The sequence below is a fragment of the Moschus berezovskii genome, chromosome 3, assembly GCF_049115385.1.
Source record: "Moschus berezovskii isolate FMDL1 chromosome 3, NW_MosBer_1.0, whole genome shotgun sequence".
Classification (NCBI taxonomy): Eukaryota; Metazoa; Chordata; class Mammalia; order Artiodactyla; family Moschidae; genus Moschus; species Moschus berezovskii.
The window spans coordinates 19,021,203-19,046,291 of NC_142462.1; the positions used below are offsets into that span (position 1 = coordinate 19,021,203).

A 25,089-nucleotide genomic window follows, 5' to 3' on the forward strand; every position below is an offset into this window, starting at 1 on the left:
GAAAATCTTTATCATCATCACTGCCAGTCCAAAGTAAGGAAATCATTGAGACTGGAAAGTAAAACATTAACTCATTATTTAAATGTCATTCTTAATTAATTGACATCACATTAGTAACTCTGACAGGCTGAGTGACATGATGGATATTTAAATGTCTTTGTTATTCAGTGTATTCCTTTTGAAAATGGCACTTAGAGAAACAGTTTGGGGATGACATTGACTGGAGATTTTCTGTTGGGCACTGTGCTCACATTGGCCCAAACTTTTCTTTATCAGTTTAGTGACCAGTGATTTGTTTGACATAGAAGACATGTGAAGCGAGAGTCCAGAAAAACTCTGGGACTCAGAGTACCCTGCCCTTGAGCAGTCTTTCTACCCTAGAGAGAAAAGAAGAAGGTACAAAGTTGGGCTTCAATGTGGTTGCTTCAGGGACTAATAAAAGTTAATGAGCTCAGAATGAATAAAAGAAAAAACATTTTCTCCTTGCAATGAGAACTCTTAGATTTACTTTCTTAGCAACTTTCCTGTATATTATACAACAGTGTCAGCTTTAGTTATCATGTTGTATATTATAGGCCTAGTGCTTACTTATCTTGTAACCTGAAGTTTGCACCTTTTGACCACCTTCATCCAATTTCCCCATCCCTACCCTTTGCCTCTAGTAACCACATGTCTGATCTCTTTTTCTATGAATTTGTTTGTTTTGGATTCTGCATGTCATTGAGATTACATAGTTTTGTTTTTTTCTGATTTATTTCACTTACCATAATGTCTTCAAGGTCCATTCATGTTGTCACAAACAGGATTTCCTCATTTTTTATGGTTGAATGATATTTAATTATATGTATGCGTGTGCACACCACAACTTCTCTATCCATTCATACACTGAGGTCAGCCTTTTCAAGATAAGCTTTCCTTCTTCAGCACAGAAGTGAGTCTGAAAATTTTTCCGGAACCATGTGATGGCATCATGCCACACAGACTGAGTTCTTCAGAAGTGACTTGCAGAGATGAAGGAAATCAAGCAGACATGCCCTGATGTGTTCTCTCACTTTTTTTACATAAAGAAAGTAAAAACTGTTTCGTAGGGAACCAGCTTGCCCTCATACTTAATACCCATCCGTGGAAAATGCAGGTGAAGACCATGCATTTATTCACTCGTTCATCATGTTCACCCAATAAACAGTTAAGAATTTATCGTACAACACAGTAAATGCTAGGCCTGCAAGGAATACAGCAATGAAGGGATTCTTCTCTCTGCTTCAGCTCCCACTTCCGGTAAATGGCATATTTAATTTGAAGCCGTCTGAGGATGTGTTTCTATGTAGTTACACGGCTCTCAAATCTTTGTACTCATAGAGGTGAGCAATAATATCATACAGCATTATTCCCAGATGCAGCTAATTTGTATATTCTTGTGGGACAAGTGCTTTTGATTCATTACTACCCTACCTAGAGTCTTGACATTAGGCCTTGATATTAGGTACATGGTAAATTTCTTTATTGAGGTAGGGGTGTGTATGTGTGTGTGTGTGTGCATGTATGTGCATACACACTTATGCGCACACACAGTTTGCAGAAACCTGAATGGGGTGGGTGTGGGGTAAGTGAAGAGATGAGGACCCAGGTAAAAGATGGGTAGTTCAAGGTTGCTGGGCTAGTTGCCAGAAGTGGCCTTTGCTCAAAGGGAGCTGTTGGCAGTGGTTAGAGCACTCAGATACGAAGCGAGGATTTCCTAGCAGAAGCAAGGCAGAAACCAGTTACTGGGCTCAGAGCAGAAAGGCTGACGGGACTAACAGTGTGTTTGTCTTGGTGCTGAGGCCCCTGGGCTTTGGCACAGTGCTCCTTTCATCCTTCAGAGCATCTGTACTTGGTTTTGAAGCTTGATGCAGGGCTACTATTGAGGTCAAGTGGATTGCAGGTTGGCAAAGAGAACTGATAAGAAGTGCAGTCCCATAGAGATACAAGCTATTTATGAATGAGGTTATTGAGGACAAATATATTTCGAGAATAAGGCATTTGAGTTGGGCCTTACATAGTGGCTATGCTTTGGACAAGTAGAGATGGGAGAAAGGGCATTCCATATAATATAGAGGGAGATGTGGGAGAGATGAGACATGTGGGGTGTAGAATGTGGGTGAAGAAGACAGTATGAAAATACATCAGAGTCAGGGAGGCAAGTATGGCCTTGGAGGTATTTGAGATTCCTAGTCCTATATTTGGAGCCAGGAATATATTGAATCCACCTGGCAACTTACTAAAAATACAGATACCTAAGGCATAAACCTGAGTTGAGGTCTGGACCACTGCATTTTTGTAATGCTTTCAAGATTTGAGGATGTGTTTGGGGGAGCCATTGATCTGATAAAAAGGGCAGAAAATGTGAATGAGGATTGTGGTGCTAGAGAAGGAAAGAAAAGCCTAATGAGACAAGAAAAGGTTAAATTCTCTTGGTGTTACAGATGGATATGTCCAAAAAGCACATGCAAAGGAGGAACTTTGAGCTCAAGGGTGATGAGGACTTTAGGGTTATCTTTTGCAGAAGATATGTGGGCATCTTGGAGATCATCTGTAGCTATAGAGGTGAGGGGAGAAGACATTACTCTGGTTGGGGAATGTCTGTCTTTATGGGGAGGGAAAGAATAAGGACCCTTCCAGAAGTATAATGAGAAGTGGAAAAGACATGGTTTTTAGGGTCAGGAACACTAAAAGAAATAACATGCTTATGAAGGAGCCAATAGTCACCAGACTCATAGAGATCAAGTATGAGAAACAAGAATAAGCCATGGGATTTGTTGGTTTGGTGGCCATTTTCATCATCATTTTTGTTATTTGCCACTTGTGCTGTTTTATTTCCATAGGGTGAGTTCCTGGAAGAGAAATGAGTTTCAGAGTAGTTCTGTGTTTGTGAGTCTTGCTCCATGCTGGTGTGTTGCTTTCCCAAAGAACTGTACTAATTTAAAATGCCACCAACAGTAGATGAGAGTGCCTCAGCCACACTGAATATTAGCATTGCAAATGACAGTTCTTTTAAAAATTTTTTATTAGATTTTCTTTTTTTAATTAAATTTATTTATTTTAAATGAAAGATGAATATTTTTAATGATAAAAGGTACAATTCACTAAGAAGATAGACATCACAAACCATTAGACACCTAACAGTAAAGAAACAAAGATACAGAAAGCAAAATCAGAAGAAATACAAGGGAAAAGAAAAAAAGTATATAAGACATATTAACATTTTTCTGAGAATATCAAGTGCAGAAAAATAAGAATAGGAGCATCTTAAATGATGTCATTAATAACAAATATGACGGATTTCTATTTAATCTTATAGCCTACACAAATACATTTAAAATTTGATGTTTCATATGTTGTTATTAGATGTCCATAGGACATTTAGAAAAAGTGGCAAAAAGATAAACATTGCTAAATTTCAAAAAAATATAACTCTTCTTTTTATGATTCAGTTACACATATACACATATATTATTTTTGAAATTATTTTCCAATATAGGTTATTACAAGATATTGACTATAGTTCCCTATGCTATACAGTAAATCCTTGTTGCTTGCTGCATATCTATTTTTTTAAATTAGAAATCTAGCATTCTGTTCATACTAAATCAAACAAGTGGAATCAAAATGGCAAGTGATAGTTCTTAATGACTGCCTTCCAAGTATTTATCAGACATCTCTTTCTTATAACCAAAACCAAAAAAAGAGGTAAGAGCAAAGATGCTCTTTAAAGGAAAAATATTAAGACTGTCTACTCTGGAGTCTAAGAATATGGGAAGAAGACTGGAAACTACCAGCGTGCTCTGAACAGGAAGAAATTAACCACTCATCATAGAGAGTCGTTATACAACACAGACATCACGTCTCTTACTCCTCAGTTATGCTTTCCATGGAGGGCCAGGCATTGTTTTACTTTGTATGAATTTTTACTTCCTCCTACCTAATAAACTGAAACTGAGCAAATAAGATTGGGCCAATGGAGGGAGATTTTGTAGGAAGCTGGACAGTAAAAGGGTGTGATATAAACTTCTGTTTGTCTCTTAATGGGTTCATTGCTAGTTTGAATAATTTTTGTGTTTGTCATATTCTTTTTCTTTATAAGAAATATTGAAAAACAGATTGTTCCGCAGATTATTAACTGTTACATGGTAGGCCTTTTTAGATGAGATACCAGAGGCTACACTGTTTGACACGTTTAGTGTCCAATAAATGAGTTATTATTTACCATGGTGTGGAAAGATTCTGTATCTGGAAGTTTGAAAAAAGTTGGGAAATGTGACCTTAAAGTCTGTCCAGAACTGCCAACCCAACCGTAGGGCCATGGAGCCACGATGATGCCACATTAGGTTAGAAATCACTGGGTTATTCAGTATCTGTGCAAGTAACAGCTTCCTCACGAAAAAAATCCTCCTGTGGATCCTCAGAGAGTTAACCTAAGAAATCAACCCACAGTTGATCAGAGCAGACAAATACAACTCTTAAAAATGAGCAAACAAAACCAAGATGGTTTCCCAGACAGGAACAATAGACAAAATCTAATTGACAGAATTAAAGATTACACTCAGCAAAATGGGTTCTGTTGGTCATCCCAAGAAATTAGGGAAAGTGGAGGCTCTGGCAGCAGTGAGGGGTGGTCTAGTCCTGTTATAAAATATGGACATGATGGGCATATGACAGGGAGAAGCTTTAATAGTTAAATATTCATCTTCACTTGTTCTAAATCCAAAGACACTGCTAAAGTCTGACTTCCCAGGAAGTCAGACTTCAAGGGAGAAGACTTCTTCAGGCTTGTATAATTCTCAGCCTGGCATTAGCTGTTCCTGTGACAGATTGGTGACTTGACATCTAAAATATAACTTATCAGATCTAGTAGTCTTACTTTAAGGGCTCAGTGTGTTCAGGTGAGTTGTCGGTAAACAATAGAACAGCTGTGACCACCTGAGAGCTGCCACACTCTTCCCTTGCCTGAGAAGAGCGAAAAAGGTCCCCAAACTGTCCCATCAGAAACCTGAGCACAAAGGAGCTGATCCCAGCCCTTATGAGGGAATGCTTCTCACAGTCAGCCAGAGCCAGAGGCCACTCCTCTGTCTGTAGCCAAGGAAGTATCCATAAAGATAAAAGGTTTGGACCCCAGAGATACGTGAACAGCAAGGGTGAATCACTAATGGATTCGGTCACTTCCATCATTTGAAGGAAAGTGATGGAACTAGTGTTCAGAGCCAGGAAGAGCTGCTTTCCTTGGGCAGAGATGAGTGCACAGCAGCAGTTTTCACCCCGGCTGCACATGAGAGAGTTTCAAAAAATCTGGACACCTGGGTCCCACCCCAAACATTCTGATTTCATTGGTTTAAAAGTGGCCTGGGCCTTAGGCCAGCGTGTGTGAATCACTTGTTTAGATACTGATATATTTGAGGATCAGTGACGCTTTCTGCCTGCCAGCTAGTGGAAGCAATAGTCTACCCCAGCTATTCTCTAAAGGTGGTTCTAGGATCAGCTGTGAGCATTACCTGGGAACTTGTTAGAAATACAGATTCTCAGCCCCACCCCAGAACTACTCAAATCAGAATTTCTGGGCTTGAGGATCAGCACCTGTATTTTAACAGTCCTTCCCAGTTATTCTGATCCACGTCAGAGTTTGAAAACCACTGATCTAAGTCTAGACATTACTACTTGAAGTGTGGTCCACAGCCCAGCAGCATCTACCCTGCTAGGAGCTGTTAGAAATGCAGAATCTCAAGCCACCCCAGACCTACTAAATCAGGATCAGCATTTTAAACAATATTCCCAGGTATCTGTGCATTAAAGTTTGAGAAACACTGGGCCTCCTTGGTGGCTCAGACAGTAAAGTTTGAGAAGCACTGGTCTAAGAAACAGGGACCAATTAGTGTTCTCACCAGACTTTAGTTGTCATCTTTCAGTGCATTTAGGTCAGAGGACAAGAGCATAACTGGAACTTACAAGAGGAGTTAGAAACTGTGTTCTGATACCTCTGCAGGAGGTGCTTAGGTGGGTTCCATTATATAGGTGGGGCGTTGTCTCAAAGAAACATTGGTAGTAGATATAGAGATATTTCACTTTCACAGTAAATGTGGCCTAGTAAAAACAGCTGCTGCTGCTACTGTTAAGTCGCTTCAGTCGTGTCCGACTGTGCAACCCCATAGATGGCAGCCCACCAGGCTCCCCCGTCCCTGGGGTTCTCCAGGCAAGAACACCGGAGTGGGTTGCCATTTCCTTCTCCCATGCGTGAAAGTGAAGTCGCTCAGTCGTTTCCGACTCTTTGTGACCCCATGGACTGCAGCCCACCAGGCTCCTCCGTCCATGGGATTTTCCAGGCAAGAGTACTGGAGTGGGGTGCCATTGCCTTCTACAGTAGAAACAGCTACTGTTTATCAAATACTTTGTGCTGTATAGGTGTAACTGCATGCAGTCCCTATAGGAAACAAGAGAGAAACAATCCATCCATCCACCTGTTCAACTATTGTTGTCTTATACAAGCATGCACTGTGGGACGGATTAGGAAAGCAGCACTGACATAGATTTACTACCATATGTGAAATAGGCAGCTAATGCAAAGCTGCCTTATAACAGAAGGAGTCCAGCCTGGCTCTCTGTGATGACCTTGAGGGGATAGCATGGGGGGCAGGGCGGGAGAGAGGCTCCAGAGGGAGGGGATATAGACAGAGAGTTATAACTGATTTGCATTGTTGTATGGCAGCTGTATTTGCATTGTTGTATGCCAGTGCAACGTTATAAAGCAATTATCCTGCAATTAAAAAATCAAGAAAAATAAACACGCATGCCAGGCATGGGCCTAGGCATATTCTGATAATTTAGGGATGTAGCTCTTCCTGCTATTTCGAGACTTAATTCCAGAGTTAAACAGCAAACAGTCATAAATACACTGATGTATAATAAAACCATAGGTAAAGATACCTTATGAAAAAAGTAAAGCAGGATAAGAGAACGGGATGAAGAGTGACAAGGAAGTGCTCCTTGCGGTAGGTGGTGAGAGAAAAAAACATCAAGGAGGACACAGTGAGGGAGAGGCCCGCCCTTAGAGATGGATTGGGAATAGAGCTGCAGGCCAGGCCATGAACTGTCGCATAAGCCATGGTAAATCCTTACAGACAAGGAGACTGAGCGGGCTTCTCAAATGTCAAAATGCCCACGGATCACCTGGGGCCTTATTAAACTGTAGTCCAGAGTCAATGAGTCTGGGTGAGATCTGAGTCTCCGCATTTCCAGTAAGTTCCCTGAGATGCCGATGCTCCTGGTTCATGAACCACTCTCAGAGTAAGCATGAGGGTGCAGGGGTTGAGAACTGAAGCCCAGTGTCACAGAGCTGGTGAGTCACAAAGGCAAGATTTGAATCTCAGGTACCTGACCCCAAAGTCCCCGCTGTCCATTGGCCGCCTCCCAGGTACTTAAGCCTGACTCACCTGTTAACTACACACCATGGAGGAAATTTAAAGGGCCTACCCGAGAAAGGTCCTTGTGTGCACTCTGTTCATGGAAGAGCTCCTTTTATGTGGTGGAGAAATAACAAGGGAAGTTGATAACCATTGGTAACCTTGGTAACCATTGAGACCTTGTGCTAGCTCTTGTGAAGTACTTAGAAGACGTTCGGATGTCCCTGGCATCTTTTGAGACGAATGATGTTGCCATCGGTGACCATGTTGGTGTAATACATAAGAAACACCGAAATACCCATGAGCCTCGAAATCTAATGCACTGTAATTAGACCCACGGAAGCCAGTTGCTGTCCAGGCTCTGCAGTCAAGCTCTGCCTGGCCCAGCCTCCCCAGATGCTTCTACTCTGGCCCGTTGGAACCCTTGCAGTTGATCGCCATCACTGCGTGGGGAATGCTTGCTGCTCCCTGGTGTGGCTTGGCTCTGGGGTACATATGAAGCAATTTTCATGCTGCAGTCATTCATGCCTCAGTATAGAACGAAACAAAAATGAAAAGGGGGTGTGTGGGGATGGTTGAATATTTGTATATTTAGCTCTGGGTTTCCTTCCATGGGAACGACTGTAGCTTCCAGTATCAAGCAGTTGTTCCAAAGCAAGGACGGCTTCTCGCTTTCTCTTGTCCCTTGATCTTCACGGGGTCTTCCTGGCTGCGGGGGGTTGTGGGGGTGACAGGGTGGGGAGATGTTCTGTGTGTGTATTGTATGCGCTGTTGCCTTGATGAGTGACATGGTTTGGTTTGGTTTGTTTCCCTCCCCTTTTGTTAACTCTCTGTGTTCTTTTTCCTTTGTGCTGCGCGATTAGGACCCTGCAGTGGGACACAGACCCCTCAGTGCTCCAGCTGCAGTCAGACTCAGAACTTGGGTATACGTCTGCTCTTTTGTTACTCCTTTTACTATTTCTTTGCTACGGTTATGTTGAAATGCCGGAGCCGTTGTTGCTCTTGCTTTTCCCCCCTTTGTTGAATTTTCAGTTTGATAAGTTTATTTCCTTTTGTTAGTTTGCCTTCTACAGTTAACGCTTTGAAGAAAGTCTCTCTTTGTGGAAAACACCACAAAAAGATGACTTTTGACCTCCCTCTTTTAATTCCTATTATTGCAAAACAGCCCTCCCCCCGAATGAAAATTATAAGCATACTGCCATGCCTCTGCTTCAAGGTGGGGCACACAAGTTCTGTGATGACAGATATGTTTAACTTGATCCTCACCATCTTCCCCTTGACTAACGAGTTACCTTACGTTAATCTTTGTCTAAAACTAGTATGAAAATGTTGTGTCTTGTTTGTTGCCTTTTCACTTTGTTGGGAACTCACAGTTAGCGTTTAATTTGAATCCAGTTTGAGGGTATAAAGATTCCTGTTAAAGAAAAAAAAATACGATTTGTTGAATGCCTCAATATTAAGAAATCTCAAGTTTATTTGATGATGGATAATGTCTCCCGCATCCTAAAGATCATTTTTTTTTTTTCAGGTGGAAATGTATGCTAAAAGGTAGCTTCAGAATTGAAAATTCTTCCACCAAGAATAAAATGCACAGGCAATTCCTAGAAACTTAGTTTACTTCTATTACAGGGTTAGAGTTAGCTATATTCACACGTGAGGTATTTCCAGTGGGGTGCTTGCTGTGCTCAAACTTAGGAGCGCTGACTATGTGCTTCTATTCAACTTGCTTTGGTAAATTCAGATCATCTTGAAATCAGCCACAGTAGGGGTGTTTACACCGTAGAAACTGACAAATACTTTAACCCAGGGCTTACTCCCTTTCCCTCAAGCAAGTTATTGAACATTTACCAACATGCCACTGGTTACCTCAATATGTGAGTAACAGATTTTATTCCAATATTTTGTAAAGCTATTACTTTTTGTTTCTAAACATAACCTGATGAATCCTGATGTGGGCATTTATTTATTATTTATTTGAATTTCTGAGATTTCTGGGCTTGTATCTGTGGGTTTCCGTCAATTTTAGTGCCTACTGTAGCGTAGACATGTTAAGTTGAAGGGCCATCTTTATGTTAGGTTAAATGCCATCTGCTGTGTCCCTTTATGCACGCAAAAGTTTTCTGCAGACTCTTAACACTGCTAAGCCAAAGAAATATCCTAACATTTTGGGTAACTGATACACTGTTTTTTTAACACTACTAAATTATTGGCTGTTGAGTTATATAGTTCACTGTATGTTTAATTTCCACTTGTATTATTTAAATAACCAAAAAAATATGGCTTAAATCAAGCAGAAAAACAATGAATATATAGTATATTACTGTTCAGGGGAATTTCAGAGAGTAGTTCTTCAATATTTCATTGTGGTTTTTGTAACAAGGAGGCTAGAACTGGCAGAGACTTTGCAGTATGCACTTAACAGATTTTTTAGACAGATTGTGACATTGGTAAATTATACGTGTTGGTGTGGAACAGTTAGGAATTTTCCTATTTTTATCTGTTTTCCAGGCAAAAACTCAGTTAACTATGCAGATGAAAAATTATCCTAGGGAGATGGCATATCTGTGACTTCCACCTTGCCAGCGTATTTTTATTTCAGAGTGGACACAGTGAGTCAGAGAAAAATGGGAAATGAGATTTTTTTGTGTGGTTTGTCTTAGAGTTTGGAAGGAATGTTCAAAGAGTATTTGAGAGAGAAGGTTTTTTCAGTCATGTTACAATTTCAAATATTGATGTAATGAAATTTTCTGTCTTGTAAATAGTCCTTATGTGCAGGCAGTCTTCCTGTCACACATATTTTTATGAAGTATTGTTTGTTGTTTAGTTGCTAAGTCATGTCAGCCTCTTGTGACCCCATGGATTGTGTAGCCTTCACAGGCTCCTCGGTCCCTGGGATTTCTCAGACAAAAATACTGGAGTGGGGTGCAATTTCCTTCTCCAGGGATTCTTCCCAACAGGGGTTGAACCCACATCTCTTGCATCTCCTGCATTGGCAGGTGGATTCTTTACCGCTGAGCCACCAGGGAAGCTCTTTGTGAAGTATATCTCAGGCAACGAGAGTTTTGCAGAGACAGGTTTAGTTCCTCTTCTTGATCCTGGGCGTAGTGTTGACCATAACACATAACTGGCTCTGTCAGTTGATTTTTCTTTAAACAGCTTTATTGAAGTATAATTAACATTAAAGAAGTGACACACATTTGAAGTATTCAGAATGACAGGTTTTAATGTATTCACATTAGTGAAGTTGTCACTACAATCAGCGTAATAAGCAGAGGCATCATCCCTGGAAGTTTTCTCCCACCCCTTTGTCATCTTCGCTCCTGCTTCTCCCCCTGCCCCCAGACACCTGATCTGCTCCCTGTCCCAGTCCATTCGTTTGTGTCTCCGAGAGTATCATTGTGAATGAAGTCATGCAGCAGGTGCTCTTTGACTGACTTCTTTTACTCAAAATTACTATCTGGAGACTCATTCATGTAGGAGTGTATCAGTAATTCCTTCCTTGTTTTTGCTGGCTAGTTTGTTGTATGGATACATCGCAGTTCATTTATTCAGTCACTTTTGATGTACATTTGGGTTGTTTCCATTACAAATAAAAATGCTATGAACACTTATGTACAAATATTTTTAGCCAACATGTTTGCATTTCTTTTGCATAAGTATCACCAAGTAGAATGGCTGAAGCATATAATAAATGTACATTTAAACTGCCAGACCGTTTTCAAAATAGTTTTGCCATAATACATCCTCACAAGTAGTGTATGAGAGCCTCAGTTCCTCCACAATCTTGACAACACTTGGTTTTGACTTTTTGAGAAATTATCTTTTTACCGTTATTAAAGAAATGTAATGATATCTCATTGTGGTTTTAGTTTGAATTTCCCCAGCGACTGATGGTGCTAGGTTATCTTTTTGTGTGATATCTTCTCTGATGAAATGTCTGCTTAAATTTTTTGGATTTATTGTTTATGAATTAAGATTCTGGTTTTCACATTACAGAGGTTTTATGAGTTTGGGACACAATCCTTTACCTGAAACATAATGTGTAAATATTTTCTCCCAGTTTGCCACTGCCTTTTTCATTCTCTTAGTAGTGTCTTTAAGAATGGAAACCTTTTTGATTTGACAGATTCCAGCTTTCAACTTTGTTCTTTTATGAATCATGCTTTTAGTGACATCAATTCGTAGTAATTTCTTAAATAGTTGGTAGAATGTAATTCACTTGTGAGACTATTTGAATTTGGAATTTTATTTTGAGAAAAGTTTAAAAATACAAATTTAATAACTTAAGCAGTAATGGAGCTACTGAGGTTATCTGTTTTTTTTTTTTTTTTTTTGAGTGAGCTTTGGCAGTTTGTGATCTTTGAAGTAACATGTCTATTTTGTCTCTGTTGGCAAACATGTTGGCCTAAAATTGTGTACACCTTCCTTTATCATCCTTTAATTATTTGCAAACTCTGTAATTACCTCTCTCTTTCCTAATAATTGGCAACTTTTGTCTTGTGTTTTTTCTTCTGATAAATATGGTAGATGTTTGTCAATTTTATTGATCTTCTCAAATAACCAGCATTTGGTTTCATAGATATTCCTTGTTTTTCTATCTTCTATTTGATTGATTTCTACTCTGATATTAATTATTGCTTCTCATTTGCTTAATTTGTATTTAATATGCTTTGTTTAGTTTCTTTAAGTGGAAGCAGAAGTCAGTGATTTGAGAAAAATATAGGGGTGTAGTGCTGTTTCTAATATAGGGGTTAATGCTATTAAATTTCCCTTAAGCATTAACTTCATGTCATCTTGCAGATTCTTACGTAGTTGCTATCATTTTCATTTGGTTAAAAACACTTTCTAATCTCTTTTTTTATTTCATCTTTACCTGATGGGTTGTTTGGAAGTGTGTTATTTAGATTATACATATTTGGAGATTTTTCAGAGATCTTTCTGTTACTGATTTATAGCTTAATTCTACTGTTGTTAGAGAACATACTTTGTATATTATTTGTATATCATTTTAAACTTGTTGAGACTTATGATTCACTGTATAGTCTGTCTTAGTAAATCCTGTGTGCCCTTGAAAAGGGTGTGTATTCTGTTCTTATTGGGTAAAATATTCCAAATTTGTCAATTAGATCAAGTTGGATGATTATGATGTTCCAGTCTTTTATATCTTGTATGTCTACGGCTTCTAACAGTTATTGGGAGAAGACTGTTGATGTTTCCAACTACAGTTTTGAACTTGTCTCTTTCTCCTTGCAATACTGTCAGTTTTTGTTTCGTGTATTTTGAAATTTTGTTATTAGGTACATAAATGTTTGGGATTCTTATAACTCTTTTGATGAATTGATTCATTTATGATTATGAAATGAACTTCTTTATCATTAGTGATAAATTTTCCTCTGAAAACTCCTTTGTCTGGTGTTAATAGGGCCACACTAACTTCCTTCTGACATATGTTAACATGGTCTATCTTTTCTCACCCTTTTGCTTTTTTAACCTGTTTGTTGCTTTACATTGAAAGTGCATTTCTTATATTCATCATATAAATGGATCTTGTATTTTTAATCTTTTGTAATACTATCTGCCTTTTAGTTGGAGTATTTATATCATTTACATTTAATGTGATTATTGATATGGTTAGAGTTGAATCACTGTGATATTAATATCTGTGTTCTATCCTATATATTCTTCTTTCCTGATATTCTTTTGAACTTTCTTTTGTATTATTGAATTTTTTTTTGTATTATTGAATTTTTTATGATTCTATTTTACTACTTCTTGATGTTAATCATATTTCTTCATGCTATTATTTTAGTGGTTGCTTTAGTGTTTATAATGTACATCTTTTTTGGCTTATCTTATTGTGGTTTTGATATGCCATCATCTGTTAGTTCTGGGTCAGTTTCAATTGATTGACTTATCTCTACCTTTTAGTTATGTTTTCCTTCTTGTTTGTATGTATGCTGATTTTTGATTAATATCAGACATTGTGACTATTGGCTAGGTATTGGATATATTGGAATTCCTATAAATCTTGAGGTTTGTTTTGAGATATGGTCAGTTCGCTTGAAAACACTCTGATTCTTTCAAATCTTTTATGATTTGTTAGTTGGGACTGGAGCAGTGCTCAGTCTATGACTAATTAATTTTGGTACTGAGGCAAGATCCTTATATGTATTCTATACAACCTTGAGGGTTTCCTGCCTGGGTGGGTGGAAACAGGAACATTTGTGTTTCTCTGTGCGTGCCCCAAACTCTTACCTCTAATTCCTCCAGGTAGCTTTTCCCTTCAGTTCAGTTCAGTCGCTCAGTCGTGTACGACTCTCTGCGACCCCATGAATCACAGCACGCCAGGCCTCCCTGTCCATCACCAACTCCCGGAGTTCACTCAAACTCATGTCCACAGAGTCGGTGATGCCATCCAGCCATCTCATTCTCTGTCGTCCCCTTCTCCTCCCGCCCCCAACCTTTCCCAGCATCAGAGTCTTTTCCAGTGAGTCAACTCGTCGCATGAGGTGGCCTCAGGTAATTAGCTGAAACCTCGAGAGATCTTCCCTGCTGCACCACACACGGCCTCAAAGCTCTCAGTGCAGTAAACTTAGGGAGCATAGGGCTTGTCTTATGTTTCTCTGCTCTTATGTGTCCCTTTCCTTCATTGCTTAACCTCTAGTATCTTGCAAACTGTTGTTTCATTCAAATTTCTGTCCTTTTAGGGAGTTGTTTCAGACAGAGGATAAATCTGGTCATCTTGACCAGAAGCACCAACATTGTGTCACTTTTGTATGCTGTTATATTAACTATGTGATCACAAAACAAGTCCCAGAATAGAGGAATAAGGGAGAAAAAAACAGCTTCAAGAAAATTGTGAATAAAGAAAAATTCTTTATTTTTTACCAAGTAACTGCTTATGAAAGTACCCCAAATACTTAAATTTCTTAGGCAATTGTAATAATTATATATTTATAATTATAATAAAGTATAATTATGTATTTATAATTTTAATAAAGTATAATTATATACTATAATGAACATTATATTTTAATAATATAATTATATAAACATAATTTAATATTTTAATGATATAAATTATTGTAATATAAAATATAATAAATACTATAACTATAATAATTAAGTGAATTGAAGATGGTCAAAGTAAAAAATGAAATAATAGGATAAAAAGAGTAAGTTAAAAGATCATAGGATCTAAAAGTCTAGACTGACTGGCAGGTGATAAATGCATTGAAATTTGGACAGCTTTGAGGGAGGGGTTGTATTTTAAGTGTCTTCTTGTTGTCTTATAAAGGGACCTTAGGTCAGATTCCACCATGAGATTGCCGTTCTTTAGGGAGCTGTGTTGAGTCAACATAAGGGGTGCAGTGGTGGGAGGGAGGCAGAGATTCTCACTGAGGAGTCGGAATCAGTGAGTAACAAGGGTGTTTTGTTGCCCTTCGCTCCAAACTGTTAGGCTTAATATATAGGAATCTGATTTTATGGAAGCCTCACAGTTATATTTCCTCTATGCCTTAGAATTACTAAACTCTTCGTAGGATTTTTGAGATATTTGGAATCAAAGTGAGAATGAGAAAAACCTGAGGCTGTGAAGGATTTGGTTGCTTCTTACCTCAAAGAGAAACTTAGAGAGTCCTTCAGTCCTTGGGAGACTTTGTTAGAAGGTCTTCTCTTTCACCTCTCTTTTTTGCTGAAGGAGAGAGTGAATATTACTCCTGAATCCACCAGGCACCATCTCAAATTGCTGTGGTGAAACAGAGCGATCCCTCTGGTTAAGAACAGAATTTAAACCAGCTCTGTAAAGGCACCAGAAAAACGCATATCCTTCAGATGGTGGGAGGTGTTTGAGAAGATCTCACCTGCCAGTTCTAGAGATCTTTGCATGTTTTAAAGTTATTTTTCATTTGCCTAGCAGAATAGTAATAACCTCATTGGCTTTTGATGAAGTACCCCTCTTTAAGCTTATTCTCCATATTTTGTCAGAAATTATTTTGTATTATGTTTAAATCTCTGAATTGAATTAATTTTTAAGGTTTCCCATATGACAGTGCCTGGAATTTTCTTGAGAATGATATGGGTTGTATTCTTGATCCAACTGATAGTCTCTGCCTTTTCAGTAATACCTAATCATACTTTCTAGAGAAACTGGAATATGGAACAGCAGCTTGGGAGGGGTGTGTGTGTGTATCAAAAGGAAATAGTAAAATGCATTTCAGAATCTTTAAATATACAGTGAATTCTGACCTATGAAAACTTTGATAAATTGATTTTAACAGATCCAGTCAAAATTTCAGCACAAGAGAGGGAAAAAGTACTTTGTTTACCGAGTCCCCAAACATTTCTTGAAAAGTTGTTACCTGCTGGTCTTTGTTCTCTGCCCTCAAGAACCTCGAGTAAGCAATTATAGGATATTTTCTGTTCTGTGCTCACAACTGGATTTTCATAAAATAATATTCCTCTTCTGTTCCATTTCAGAAAAATTAATATGGCCAGTAGGGAAGGATGAACGCTTACACTTTGGTATTCAGTGACTTGAAGATTTCTGTAATTTTATAGCTTTCAGTTCAGTTCAGTCACTCAGTCGTGTCTGGCACTTTGCGACCCCTAGAATCGCAGCCCAGCAAGCCTCCCTGTCCATCACCAACTCCTGGAGTTTACCCAGACTCGTGTGCATAGGGTCGGTGATGCCATCCAGCCATTTCATTCTCTGTCGTCCCCTTCTCCTCCTGCCCCCAATCCCTCCCAGCATCAGGGTCTTTTCCAATGAGTCAGCTCTTCATGTGAGGTGGCCAAAGTATTGGAGTTTCAGCTTTAGCATCAGTCCTTCCAGTGAACACCCAGGACTGATCTCCTTTAGGATGGATTGGTTGGATCTCCTTGCAGTCCAAGGGACTCTCTAACACCACAGTTCAAAAGCATCAGTTCTTCTGCACTCAACTTTTTGCACAGTCCAACTCTCACATGCATACATGACCACTGGAAAAACCATAGCCTTGACTAGACTGACCTTTGTTGGCAAAGTAATGTCTGTGCTATTTAATATGCTATCTAGGTTGGTCATAACTTTCCTTCCAAGGAGTAAGCGTCTTTTAATTTCATGGCTTCAATCACCATCTGCAGTGATTTTGGAGCCCAAAAAATAAAGTCTGACACTGTTTCTACTGTTCCCCCATCTATTTTCCATGAAGTGATGGGACCAGATGCCATGATCTTTGTTTTCTGAATGTTGAGTTTTAAGCCAACTTTTTCACTCTCCTCGTTCTCTTTCCTCAAGAGGCTTTTGAGTTCCTTTTCACTTCCTGTCATCAGGGTAGTGTCATCTGCATATCTGAGGTTATTGATATTTCTCCTGGCAATCTTGATTCCAGCTTGTGCTTCTTCCAGCCCAGCATTTCTCATGATGTACTCTGCATATAAGTTAAATAAGCAGGGTGACAATATACAGCCTTGACGTACTCCTTTACCTATTTGGAATAAGTCTGTTGTTCCATGTCCAGTTCTAACTGTTGCTTCCTGACCTGCATACAGGTTTCTCAAGAGGCAGGTCAGGTGGTCTGGGATTCCCATCTCTTTCAAAATTTTCCAGTTTATTGTGATCCACACAGTCAAAGGCTTTGGCATAGTCAATAAATCAGAAATAGATGTTTTTCTGTAACTATCTTGCTTTTTCCATGATCCAGCAGATGTTGACAATTTGATCTCTGGTGCCTCTGCCTTTTCTAAAGCCAGCTTGAACATCTGGAAGTTCACAGTTTAAGTATTGCTGAAGCCTGGCTTGGAGAATTTTGAGCATGACTTTCCTAGCATGTGAGATGAGTGCAATTGTGCGGTAGTTTGAGCATTCTTTGGCATTGCCTTTCTTTGGGATTGGAATGAAAACTGACCTTTTCCAGTCCTGTGGCCCTGCTGAGTTTTCCAAATTTGCTGGCATGTTGAGTGCAGCACTTTCACAGCATCATCTTTCAGGATTTGAAATAGCTCAACTGGAATTCCATCACCTCCACTAGCTTTGTTTGTAGTGATGCTTTCTAAGGCCCACTTGACATCACATTCCAGGATGTCTTTATATTACAACTTCTGCAGAAGGTTGTTCATCAGTATTAAGTCAATTAAAGGCCAGTCTATAAAATTTTCATATCATTGTTGTCATTTATATGCAGTATTGGAGAGAACACATTTTTATACCAGCTGATCTTATAATTCTAAACTTTCAATTTCCTTTATAAAGTGGCTACTTGATAACACAGCTCCCACCAATATTGCCAAGCTCTGTATAAGCATGACTATTTTGACTTTTTTCCCATCCTGGGAATTTGCAAGGTTAACTTGTGTGCTGAAGTTGAAGGCAGACCATTTAACTGTGCCTGTTGACTGAACCAGACTTGACATTTGCTTCTGTTGAGGAGAAATAATTTAGCTGCCAAGCCAATAGCTCTGCACAGTAAGAAGCAAATATCATGGAAATGAAATAAATACTTCCTGGAATGATTTTTTGAATGTGAACATAGATAATGGAAACAGATCCTTCTTGAGGTAATCAGCAAAGGTCAACCATCACGCTGCTTCTCAGCCCTGGGAGAAAAACACCCACTGTGAACACAGAGGATGCATTGCATGTGAGGGGGCTGCGGTGCTGGGCTCATTTCAGAAGGTGTGGCACCCCATCTCCACCTTCCCTCTGTGTGAAGTCCCACTCACAACTCTAGGAGCCAGTCCTGGAGACGTCACACACCTTATGACACCAGCATACAGTGCTGGGAAAGCAAGCTGACCTTTTGTCACTTTTAGCAGCTTCTTTCGCGGTTCCTGAGTTTCTGTGCCCTTCGCACTCTCGGCGCTTTCCTTCTGTGGATGCAGCATTTTCTCATGTGTCTCTAGGCAGGTGGTTACAGGACCACATTTTCTCCTTTACCTTTTTTTCCATAGCTTTGTTCTTAAGCTTCATATAGTTGGAAAACTCCTCACTCATACACTCATCCACTGAGCTCCTCATTTTTATCCCAAAGCAGATCTTTCTTGGGATTCCCCATTGTCTTCCAGTTACACTGCTTACTTTCTTCCTGTAAGGCATGAAGCCTTGACATAATCTCCATTTATTCCTTTTCCTTCACCCTCTGTACCAAGTGAGCGGCCCTAATTCTGCTCCAGCATCACCTGTCTACAGCCTTTCCTTCCTGTTCCCAGTGGCATCAGCTCTCAGCGCTTTCTCATCGCCCTGGACCTTGTCTCCACATTGTCTACACTGAGGGTTGCAGCTCCAGGAGTCATGCCTCTGGCTGCCCCGCTTTGAATTAATGCTTCATCTGGGCTCTCTAGTTACTGAAGCCACCCATTATCTGTTGGAAGGTCCATTTTCAATTCCCCCTTTCCTTTACATTTAGCTTACTAGGGCCCCCCGCATAGCCTGGTTGCTCATTTGTCAAAGAGGGAGATTCAGACTCTATTCTTCACATAGTCTGCGTGTGTGCTCAGCCCTGTCCGACTCTTTATGACCCTCTGACTGTAGTCCGCCAGCCTCCTCTGTCTAGGGGATTTCCCAGGCAAGAATACTGGAGTGGGTTGCCATTTCCTCCTCCAGGGCATCTTCCCGACTCAGGGATCAAACCTGCATCTCCTCCTACTGCATTGGCAGGCAGATTCTTGACCACAGTGCCCCTTGGGAAGCCCTCTACGCATAGTTGCTTCATTTTAAATGTCACCTTGAAGCTGTCACTTTTTAAGTAACTTTCAATAATTCCTCATTGTCTGCAATGTAAAGTTCAAATTCTTTAGCCTGAGATTTAAAACCCTCAGATTATCTGGCCTTAGTGCTACTCTCTAAATTTATCTTCTGCTGTTACTCAACTAGGTCTCCTGTTCTGAAAACCTGGTCTCCCGGGTGTCAAATATGAAGTCAGTCTTTAGATCTTGTTCTAGGCATCTGCTCCCTAGAACACCACCTCGTTCCTTTTTACGTGACTGAGTCTTCCCGCTCCTTCAAGACTCACATCAGGCCTTCAGTTCTCAGTGAAACTTGTTTCATTTACCCGCAGGCGTAGTAACCTGCCTGTTGTACTCTTCTGTCCCACTTATGATGTGAATCGCCCATGTTGGCTCTTATTCTCTGTTACCTTTCATTCCCATTTGCTTTTTTGCTATTTTGTTTAGTCTCCCTGTCCTCTGTATTGCAAGGAGCTGGCCTGGTTCTGTGCCTCAGAAATGGTGTGTGGGTGCTGATCATGATGTTGGCTCAAAGAGTTCCTGTGCCGATTGTCAAGAACAGCGTAAGTGCCCACATACCATTTTTGGACAAAGTAGAAAGTGGGACCACTACCACTCTCACTGTCTTAAGGGACTCTTTGAGAAACCTCAGGGAATTTGTGAGCAGCACTAGGAGACAAAGTCACTGGCAGCACTCTTAGTGTCTGTTGGGGATGAAACACCCACATGCAAGCAAGTGTGAATAAAAACCCAGCAGGGTGGAGTCTGAAACCAGTGTAGACGTGCTTTTATTCCCTGGCCTTGATCTGCCTTGGCATCTGGCTAAGTTGCTCCTTATCTCTGGAACATCCGCTTTATTTATTTGTCTGCTTGACTTCCAGGTTTCTTCCCCGCTCCAGAGACTGCCCATCAGTACAGTGACCCTTGTATTTTCTGGCTGCTGAGGGCCGCACACTGGCTTCCAATCCAAGCTCCAGACTGCCACTTTATCTGCTGCCCACACTCCTGCCACCAGCTTTAACCAGTATATCCTCAACTTTATAATTTCCGGTCCCTGAACACTCTGAGACTGTTCCTCGCAGGCCTGTTATAGAGTCTTTTGTGATTCACAGTTTGTAAAATTTGAACTGTTTCTTAGATGCTTGGTATATTCTTACTGTGGCTTTTCTGTGCCTCTTGTACTGTGACATTAAAAGAAAAGTCTACTAATGTGGGTCTTGTCTACTCCCAGTATTGGTGATGGGTCAGAAACTGAATCATCAACTCTGATGTAAGTGCATCTTTGAGGATTAGCTGATAGCATCTGCGAAATTCCCACAGTAGCCTTCTTGCTTTATACTTGTAGCAGTGTGGAGCCAGATCTCCGATATTATCGGGTCCCCTTTTGAGTCCAGTAGATAGTATCGTAATATCAGTGCAGTTTCCTTCACTTACCTTGAGTATGAAATGCAGGACATCAGGTTTGCTGCCTCTGATTCACTTGGTCTGAAATAAGAGCATCAGAAAGAGTCGTATGGTATCTAACTGATTTAGGAGGAACTCGATGATGCTAGTGATAGGGATGGGTGATGTGCTCAGTGTTCTGAAAGTGTTCATGATCCCTGGAAAGCTCTCAGGTGATGAAGTCCCTCCTCTTGAATCCTGTCCTCATATAGTCAGAGCTGGCCAGTGCTTGAGGCCCATGGGCATCAACAAGGAGCAGTATTCATGGCAAAGCCTTCCTCTTCTCCCCTGTACAGTCTTGCCACTGAGCATTAAGAAAAATTAAGCATGAGTCAACTGGATGTCCACATACAGAAGCATGAAGTTGAGCCCCTACTTCACATATATGCCAAATTGATTCAAAACACACCAGAGACCTAAATGTGAGAGCTAAAACTATATAACTTTTAGGAGAAAGTAGAGTTCTAAACCTTTGTGACCTTGGATTGGGCAGTGGTTTCTTGGATTCACAAAAAGCACTAGCAGCTAGTGAGAAAAATAAATGAACATCATTAAAATTTAAAACTTTTGTTCTTCAAAAGGCATCATTAAGGAAGCGAGAAGGCAACCCACAGAATGATATTAAATATTTACAAATAATATATCTGGTAAGGGCTTCCCAGGCGGTACAGTGGTAAAGAATCCATCTGCCAGTGCAGGAGGTACAGAAGACATGGGTTCCATCCCTGGGTCAGGAAGATCCCCTGGAGGAGGAAATGGCAACCCGCTCCAGTATTCTTGCCTTTAGAATCCCATGGACAGAGGAGCCTGACAAGCTACAGTCCATGGGGTCACAAAAGATTGGTCATGACTGAGCAACAGGGCATACAGTTGAGTTCAGTCGCTCAGTTGTATCTGGCTTTGTGACCCCATGGACTGCAGCACTCCAGGCTTCCCTGGCCATCACCAACTCCCAGAGTTTACTCAAACTCATGTCCATTGAGTTGGTGATGCCATCCAACCATCTCATCCTCTGTCGTCTGCTTCTCCCACCTGCAAACTTTCCCAGCATCAGGGTCTTTTCAAATGAGTCTGTTCTTCATATCAGGTGGCCAAACTATTGGAGTTTCAGCTTCAACATCAGTCCTTCCAATGAATATTCAGGACTGATTTCCTTTAGGATGGACTGGTTGGATCTCCTTGCTGTCCAAGGTACTCTCAAGAGTCTTCTCCAACACCACAGTTCAAAAGCATCAATTCTTTGGTGCTCAGCCTTCTTTACAGTCCAGCTCGCACATCCATACATGACTACTGGAAAAACCATAGCTTTGATTAGATGGTACTTTGTTGGCAAAGTCATGTCTCTGCTTTTTAATATGCTGTCTAGGTTAGTCATAACTTTTCTTCCAAGGAGCAAGCATCTTTTAATTTCATGGCTGCAGCCACCATCTGCAGTGATTTTGGAGCCCCCAAAAATAAAGTCTGTCTCTGTTTCCACTGTTTCCCCATCTATTTTCCATGAAGTGATGGAACCAGATGCCATGATCTTCGTTTTCTGAATGTTGAGTTTTAACCCAACCTTTTCACTTTCCTCCTTCACTTTCATCAAAAGGCTGTTTAGTTCCTCTTCACTTTCTGCCATAAGAGTGGTGTCATCTGCGTATCTGAGATTATTGATATTTCTCCTGGCAATCTTGATTCCAGCTTGTGCTTCATCCAGTCCAGTGTTCCTCATGATGTACTCTGCATATAAGTTAAATAAGCAGGGTGACAATATACAGCCTTGATGTACTGCTTTCCCAATTTGGAACCTGTCTGTTGTTCCATGTTGAACCTAACTGTTGTAGTTCTAACAACAACTAACTAGCAACTAACTGTTGCTTCCTGACCTGCATACAGGAGGCAGGTCAGGTGGTCTGATACTCCTATCTCTTGAAGAATTTTCCAGAGTTTGTTGTGGTCCATACAGTCAAAGGCTTTGGCATAGTCAATAAAGCAGAAGTAGATGTTTTTCTGGAATTTTCTTGCTTTTTCTATGATCCAACGAATGTTGACAATTTGATCTCTGATTCCTCTGCCTTTTCTAAATCCAGCTTGAACATCTGGAAGTTCATGGTTCACGTATTGCTGAAGCCTGGCTTGGAGAATTTTGAGCATTACTTTATTAGTGTGTGAGATGAGTGCAGTTGTGCAATAGTTTAAGCAATATCCAGAATATATAAAAATCTTTTGCAACTCCACAATGAAAAGACAACCCAGTTTTAAAACGGGATAAGAATTTAAATAGGCATTTCTTGAAAGAAGACATATAGATGGTCAATAAGCACATGAAATGATGCTGAACATCATTATCCATCAGGGAAATTAAAATAAAAATTCTAGTGAGATACTCCCTCACACAAACTAGGATGGCTATAATGAAAAAGATAATAATAATCATGGTTGACAGGGATATAGAGAAATTGGAATCTTGTATACTGCGAATGAGAATGTAAAATGTATAACCACTTTGGAAAACAGTTTGGCAGTTCTTCGGCAATTTAGGCATAGAATTACTATAAGTGAAAGTGTTAGTCGCTCAGTTGTGTTTGACTCTTTGGAATTATCATATAACATAGCAATTCCATATATACCATATACATATACATACAATTCCATATACATACCAATTCAAAGAGAATTCATTTTCAAGGGAATTGAAACCATACACTTACACAAAAACTTGTACACAAATGTTCATAGCAGCATAATTAATAATAGAAATGGAAACAACCCAAATGTCCACCAACTGATGAGTGGATTAAAATGAATGTGGTGTATCCATACAATGGGATGTTGCTTATAAATAAAAAGGAATGACATTCTGATACACGTGATAACGTTGTTATCGTTCCATTGACTCTCTGTGACCTCATGGACTGCAGCATGCCAGGCTTCCCTGTCTTTCCCTGTCTCCTGGAGTTTGCTCAGACTCATGCCCATTGAATCAGTGATGCCATATCCTCTGTCACCCTCCTCTCCTCCTCCCCTCAGTCTTCCCCAGCATCAGTCTTTTCCAGTGAGTCAGCTCTCTGCTTCAGGTGGCCACAGTATTGGAGCTTCATCATCAGTCCTTGCAGTGAATATTCAGGGTTCATTTCCTGTAGGACTGACTGGTTTGATCTACATTAATCTAAGTGAAAGAAGTGAGACACAAAAGGGCACATACTGTAACATTCCATTTATATGAAAGTAAACAGAAGTAGATTAGTGGTTTCCAGGGGTTGGAGGAGGGGAGATTCCTATATTTCAGTGAATACAAGATTTCTTTTGGAGGTAAGGAAAAGTCTATGCAAGTACACATGTGGGGTTATATAAGTTTCTGAATATGCTAAAACCACTCAATTGTATACTTTAAAGGGGATATTTATAGTATGTAAATTTTATTTCAATAAAAAAATTACGACAGCCTTGATCTTAATTCTCTGATCAAAGAGCTGTGCTTTTTGATCCATGCCATCCCAAACCAGCCCCCACCACCCACATCTGTGTCATGTCAAAATAATTTTCCTACTTAATTCTTATAGGCACCTCGACAATAGTTTCTTGGAAACCTAATTTTTTTTTTTTTTTAGCACTCCACACTTTTAGCACAACACAACTGCCTCCATATTTTCAGGTCACAGATGCAGTGACTTCAGAAGCTGAAGTTCTCTTTTTCATGGCTTTGAAAGGAATATAGGCCTTTTTAAAAACAGGGACAAAACCAAGGTATCCCACTTTGGTAGATAACTCTGTGCTTTGCAAGTATTTCTTTTCTGTACTATTAAAAGTAATGTTTAAAGTACTAACTGCATTTTAAAATATCAGTAAGGTTTCTCTTTAATTCATGTTTGAAATGGGAAAAGAGCCACAGAGTTTATAGTGATGTGCATGTTTCTCATCCTTTTATGTAGGAGTAAGTCTGCATAACTCCAACTTTCTTCTACTTTAGGAGACATCGTAGACCCTGATGAAGTCACACTTTGGGCTTCATCGTCCTTGGATATTGAAACTTTGCAAGTAGCCAGGAAAGTCATGCTACCCTTATGGTGGGTGGATAGGCAAAGACAAGACAAGTGAACCAGAAAGGGAAATGGGGACAGTGGTTTAGGCAAGGGAGTCATTTTCCTCTGGTGATGCATAATGTCTAAGAGAAGCAAGCACGCATGTTCAGGCATGTCCAGCTCTTTGCGACCCTATAGGCTGTAGGCCATTGGGTTCCACTGTCCATGGAATTTTCCAGGCAAGAACACTGGAGTGGGTTGCTGTTTCCTCTTCCAGGGGATCTTCCTGACCCAGGGATTGAACCCACATCTTCTGCATTGTAGGCAGATTCTTTACCATTGAGCCACCTGAGGGCAAATGGACAAACCTGTGTGGGTCAAACTCTGCTAGTGGTGGACTGGAAATTTTAGCACCCTGAGCCCTGGCAGATAATCTTCTCAAACTTCAAGTAGTTTCCATTTTTATGCTTTATCAAGACCCGATTTTTATTTTCTGAAGAAACATTTCAACT

General features: G+C 40.1%; 1 protein-coding gene across 2 annotated transcripts in view; it reads left to right on the forward strand.

The window, feature by feature from the left end:
• The window catches only part of DYNC1I1 (dynein cytoplasmic 1 intermediate chain 1), a 389,139-nt gene that overhangs the window by 63,364 nt on the left and 300,686 nt on the right, over positions 1-25,089 (forward strand). The window contains exon 5 of one of the 2 annotated variants that reach the window (XM_055420462.2): positions 8,291-8,350. The exons of the other annotated variant lie outside the window; for it this stretch is intronic. Coding sequence (XP_055276437.2) covers positions 8,291-8,350 — 60 coding nt within the window. The remainder of the gene's footprint in view (positions 1-8,290; positions 8,351-25,089) is intronic. 2 annotated transcript variants of the gene reach the window in all.